General features: G+C 46.1%; 1 protein-coding gene across 1 annotated transcript; it reads left to right on the forward strand.

The window, feature by feature from the left end:
- The first annotated feature begins 334 nt into the window (after window positions 1-334).
- Window positions 335-1,916, forward strand: LOC132653653 (L-lactate dehydrogenase A chain-like). The gene has a single exon (XM_060382037.1). It carries the CDS (start codon window positions 430-432, stop codon window positions 1,426-1,428), a length of 999 nt encoding a protein of 332 aa, XP_060238020.1. The 5' UTR covers window positions 335-429; the 3' UTR covers window positions 1,429-1,916.
- Window positions 1,917-5,940: the final 4,024 nt, after the last annotated feature.

The raw sequence follows: 5,940 nt of genomic DNA on the forward strand, positions 1-5,940 counted from the left end.
CAACGAAATGACTCCAGAGCACTTAAAAACCCGCTTACAACGAAATGCCTTCAGAGCACTTAAAAACCCGCTTGCAACGAAATGACTCCAGTTCACTTAAAAACCCGCTTGCAACGAAATGACTCCAGAGCACTTAAAAAACCCGCTTCCAGTGAAATGTCTGAGAAGTATGTAAAAACCCGCTTGCAACGAAATGTCTCCAGAGCACTAGAAACCCGCTTGCAACGAAATGACTCCAGAGCACTTAGAAACCCGCTTGCAACGAAATGACTCCAGAACACTTAAAAACCCGCTTGCAACGAAATGAGTCCAGAGCACTTAAAAACCCGCTTGCGGTGCTGGAGCCGCCGACGCCGAGCCCCACCACGCTGCTGCGCACCCCACGCTCCGCATCGTGCACTCTCGGTCCCAAAAGATTCAAACTCCAAGATGACAACCCTCAAGGACCAGCTGATTGTGAATCTTCTTAAGGAAGAGCAGGCCCCCCAGAACAAGATTACAGTGGTGGGGGTTGGTGCTGTTGGCATGGCTTGTGCCATCAGCATCTTAATGAAGGACTTGGCAGATGAGCTTGCCCTTGTTGATGTCATGGAAGACAAGCTGAAGGGAGAGATGATGGACCTCCAGCATGGCAGCCTCTTCCTTAGAACACCCAAAATTGTCTCTGGCAAAGACTACAGTGTGACTGCAAACTCCAAGCTGGTCATCATCACCGCAGGGGCCCGTCAGCAAGAGGGAGAGAGCCGGCTCATCTTGGTCCAGCGGAACGTGAACATCTTCAAGTTCATCATTCCCAACGTGGTGAAGTACAGTCCCAACTGCAAGCTGCTCGTGGTTTCCAACCCAGTGGACATCTTGACCTACGTGGCTTGGAAAATAAGTGGTTTTCCCAAAAACCGAGTCATTGGGAGTGGATGCAATCTGGACTCCGCTCGGTTCCGTTACCTGATGGGGGAACGGCTGGGAGTTCACCCCCTAAGCTGTCACGGATGGGTCCTCGGGGAGCACGGAGACTCCAGTGTGCCCGTGTGGAGTGGCGTGAATGTGGCCGGCATCTCCCTGAAGAACCTGAACCCCGAGCTGGGCACGGACGCAGACAAGGAGCACTGGAAGGAGGTTCACAAGCAGGTGGTTGACAGTGCCTATGAAGTGATCAAACTGAAGGGTTACACATCTTGGGCTATTGGCCTCTCTGTGGCCGACTTGGCTGAGAGCATAATGAAGAATCTTAGGCGGGTGCACCCCATTTCCACCATGATTAAGGGTCTCTATGGGATCAAGGATGATGTCTTCCTCAGTGTCCCTTGCATCCTGGGACAAAATGGAATCTCGGATGTGGTGAAGGTGAATCTGACCCCTGAAGAGGAGGCCCGCCTGAAGAAGAGTGCAGACACGCTCTGGGGGATCCAGAAAGAGCTGCAGTTCTAAAGTCTCCCCAGGTCCTAGCTCTTCACTGTCCAGGCTGCAGCAGGGTCTATGGAGACACTGTCTCCTCCATCTGAGCTGTGGCTAGTGCCATTGTGGTGTGGGGAAACCTCAGTTCCCACAGCTCTACCCTGATGCTGAGTGGTACTTGTGTAGTGGTAACCTGGTTAGTGTGACAGTCCACTGTCCCCAAGACACACTGCCAATTGTGTATGACCCAGGAGCCTGCTGAGTCACTGCTGCGCACCCTCCCCAGACCTGCCGAGGCCGGCGAGTTCCCAGTTAGCCGCAACCTGACTCCAGTGTATGAGTCCGTTACGCATATCTTGTTCATAAGGGTTCTAAAGAATATTACTTAGTATATTATATGTGTCTTAGTGTGCATTGCAGTGTTGTGTAAAATAGGATGTGCGTGCGGATGATGTGCCTGCTACCCAAGTGTCATGCCAATGAAAATACAAAATAAACCTTGAACAGTGAAAAAAAAAAAAAAAAAAAAAAAAAACCCGCTTGCAACGAAATGACTCCAGAGCAGTTAAAATACTCGCTTCCAGTTAAATGTCAGAGAAATATGTAAAAACCCGCTTGCAACGAACTGACTACAGAGCACTTAAAAACCCGCTTGCAACGAAATGACTCCAGAGCACTTAAAAACCCGCTTGCAATGAAATGACTCCAGAACACTTAAAAACCCGCTTGCAACGAAATGACTCCAGTTCACTTAAAAACCCGCTTACAACGAAATGCCTTCAGAGCACTTAAAAACCAGCTTGCAACGAAATGACTCCAGAGCACTGAAAACCCCGCTTGCAACGAAAAGACTCCAGAGAACTTAAACACCCGCTTGCAACAAAATGACTCCAGAGCAATTAAAAAACCCGCTATAAGTGAAATGTCCGAGAAGTATGTAAAAACCCGCTTGCAATGAAATGACTCCAGAGCACGTAAAAACCCGCTTGCAACGAAATGACTCCAGAGCACTTAAAAACCCGCTTACAACGAAATGCCTTCAGAGCACTTAAAAACCCGCTTGCAACTAAATGACTTCAGAGCACTTAAAAACCCGCTTGCAACGAAATGACTCCAGAGTACTTAAAACCCGCTTGCAAAGAAATGACTCCAGAGCACTTAAAAACCCGCTTGCAACGAAATGAATCCAGAACACTTAAAAACCCGCTTGCAACGAATTGACTCCAGAGAACTTAAAAACCCGCTTGCAACGAAATGACTCCAGAGCACTTAAAAACCCGCTTGCAACGAACTGACTCCAGAACACTTAAAAACCCGCTTGCAACGAAATGACTCCAGTTCACTTAAAAACCCGCTTACAACGAAATGCCTTCAGAGCACTTAAAAACCCGCTTGCAATGAAATGACTCCAGAGCATTTAAAAACCCGCTTGCAACGAAATGAATCCAGAGCACTTAAAAACCCGCTTGCAACAAAATGACTCCAGAGCACTTAAAAACCCGCTTGCAACGAAATGACTCCAGAGTACTTAAAAACCCGCTTGCAACGGAATGACTCCAGAGCACTTAAAAAACCCGCTTCCAGTGAAATGTCTGAGAAGTATGTAAAAACCCGCTTGTAATGAAATGACTCCAGAGCACGTAAAAACCCGCTTGCAACGAAATGCCTCCAGAGCACTTAAAAACCCGCTTGCAATGAAATGACTCCAGAGCACGTAAAAACCCGCTTGCAACGAAATGACTCCAGAGCACTTAAAAACCCGCTTACAACGAAATGCCTTCAGAGCACTTAAAAAACCACTTGCAACGAAATGACTCCAGTTCACTTAAAAACCCGCTTGCAACAAAATGACTCCAGAGCACTTAAAAAACCCGCTTCCAGTGAAATGTCTGAGAAGTATGTAAAAACCCGCTTGCAACGAAATGTCTCCAGAGCACTAGAAACCCGCTAGCAACGAAATGACTCCAGAGCACTTAAAAACCCGCTTGCAACGAAATGACTCCAGAACATTTAAAAACCCGCTTGCAACGAAATGAGTCCAGAGCACTTAAAAACACGCTTGCAACGAAATGACTCCAGAGCACTTAAAATACTCGCTTCCAGTTAAATGTCAGAGAAATATGTAAAAACCCGCTTGCAACGAACTGATTCCAGAGCACTTAAAAACCCGCTTGCAACGAAATGACTCCAGAGCACTTAAAAACCCGCTTGCAACGAAATGACTCCAGAACACTTAAAAACCCGCTTGCAACGAAATGACTTCAGTTCACTTAAAAACCCGCTTACAACGAAATGCCTTCAGAGCACTTAAAAACCAGCTTGCAACGAAATGACTCCAGAGCACTGAAAAATCCGCTTGCAACGAAAAGACTCCAGAGCACTTAAACACCCGCTTGCAACGAAATGACTCCAGAGCAATTAAAAAACCCGCTTCCAGTGAAATGTCCGAGAAGTATGTAAAAACCCGCTTGCAATGAAATGACTCCAGAGCACGTAAAAACCCGCTTGCAACGAAATGACTCCAGAGCACTTAAAAACCCGCTTACAACGAAATGCCTTCAGAGCACTTAAAAACCCGCTTGCAACGAAATGACTTCAGAGCACTTAAAAACCCGCTTGCAACGAAATGACTCCAGAGTACTTAAAACCCGCTTGCAACGAAATGACTTCAGAGCACTTAAAAACCCGCTTGCAACGAAATGAATCCAGAACACTTAAAAACCCGCTTGCAACGAATTGACTCCAGAGCACTTAAAAACCCGCTTGCAACGAAATGACTCCAGAGCACTTAAAAACCCGCTTGCAACGAACTGACTCCAGAACACTTAAAAACCCGCTTGCAACGAAATGACTCCAGTTCACTTAAAAACCCGCTTACAACGAAATGCCTTCAGAGCACTTAAAAACCCGCTTGCAACGAATTGACTCCAGAGCACTTAAAAACCCGCTTGCAACGAAATGACTCCAGAGCACTTAAAAACCCGCTTGCAACGAAATGACTCCAGAACACTTAAAAACCCGCTTGCAACGAAATGAGTCCAGAGCACTTAAAAACCCGCTTGCAACGAAATGACTCCAGAGTACTTAAAAACCCGCTTGCAACGAAATGACTCCAGAGTACTTAAAAACCCGCTTGCAACGAAATGACTCCAGAGCACTTAAAAAACCCGCTTCCAGTGAAATGTCTGAGAAGTATGAAAAACCCGCTTGCAACGAAATGACTCCAGAGTACTTAAAAACCCGCAGGCAACGAAATGCCTACAGAGCACTTAAAAACCCGCTTCCAGTGAAATGTCTGAGAAGTATGTAAAAACCCGCTTGCAACGAAATGACTCCAGAACACGTAAAAACCCGCTTGCAACGAAATGACTCCAGAACACTTAAAAACCCGCTTGCAACGAAATGACTCCAGAGCTCTTAAAATACTCGCTTCCAGTTAAATGTCAGAGAAATATGTAAAAACCTGCTTGCAACGAAATGACTCCAGAGCACGTAAAAACCCGCTTGCAACGAAATGCCTACAAAGCACTTAAAAAACCCGCTTCCAGTGAAATGTCTGAGAAGTATGTAAAAACCCGCTTGCAACGAAATGACTCCAGAACACGTAAAAACCCGCTTGCAACGAAATGACTCCAGAACACTCAAAAACCCGCTTGCAACGAAATGACTCCAGAGCACTTAAAAACCCGCTTGCAACGAAATGACTCCAGGGCACTTAAAAACCGGCTTGCAACGAAATGACTCCAGAGCACTTAAAAAACCCGCTTCCAGTGAAATGTCTGGGAAGTATGTAAAAACCCGCTTGCAATGAAATGACTCCAGAGCACGTAAAAACCCGCTTGCAACGAAATGACTCCAGAGCACTTAAAATACTCGCTTCCAGTTAAATGTCAGAGAAATATGTAAACACCCGCTTGCAACGAAATGACTCCAGAGCACTTAAAAACCCGCTTGCAACGAAATGAATCCAGAACACTTAAAAACCCGCTTGCAACGAATTGACTCCAGAGCACTTAAAAAACCCGCTTCCAGTGAAATGTCTGAGAAGTATGTAAAAACCCGCTTGCAACGAAATGTCTCCAGAGCACTAGAAACCAGCTTGCAACAAAATGACTCCAGAGCACTTAAAAACCCGCTTGCAACGAAATGACTCCAGAACACTTAAAAACCCGCTTGCAACGAAATGAGTCCAGAGCACTTAAAAACCCGCTTGCAACGAAATGACTCCAGAGCACTTAAAGACCCGCTTGCAACGAAATGACTCCAGAGCACTTAAAAACCCGCTTGCAACGAAATGACTCCAGAGCACTTAAAAACCCGCGTGCAACGAAATGACTCCAGAGTACTTAAAATCCCGCTTGCAACGAAATGACTCCAGAGCACTTAAAAAACCCGCTTCCAGTGAAATGTCTGAGAAGTATGTAAAAACCCGCTTGCAATGAAATGAATCCAGAGCACGTAAAAACCCGCTTGCAACGAAATGACTCCAGAGTACTTAAAAACACGCTTGCAACGAAATGCCTCCAGAGCACTTAAAAAAACCGC

The sequence above is a fragment of the Meriones unguiculatus genome, chromosome 4, assembly GCF_030254825.1.
Source record: "Meriones unguiculatus strain TT.TT164.6M chromosome 4, Bangor_MerUng_6.1, whole genome shotgun sequence".
NCBI classification, from domain to species: Eukaryota; Metazoa; Chordata; class Mammalia; order Rodentia; family Muridae; genus Meriones; species Meriones unguiculatus.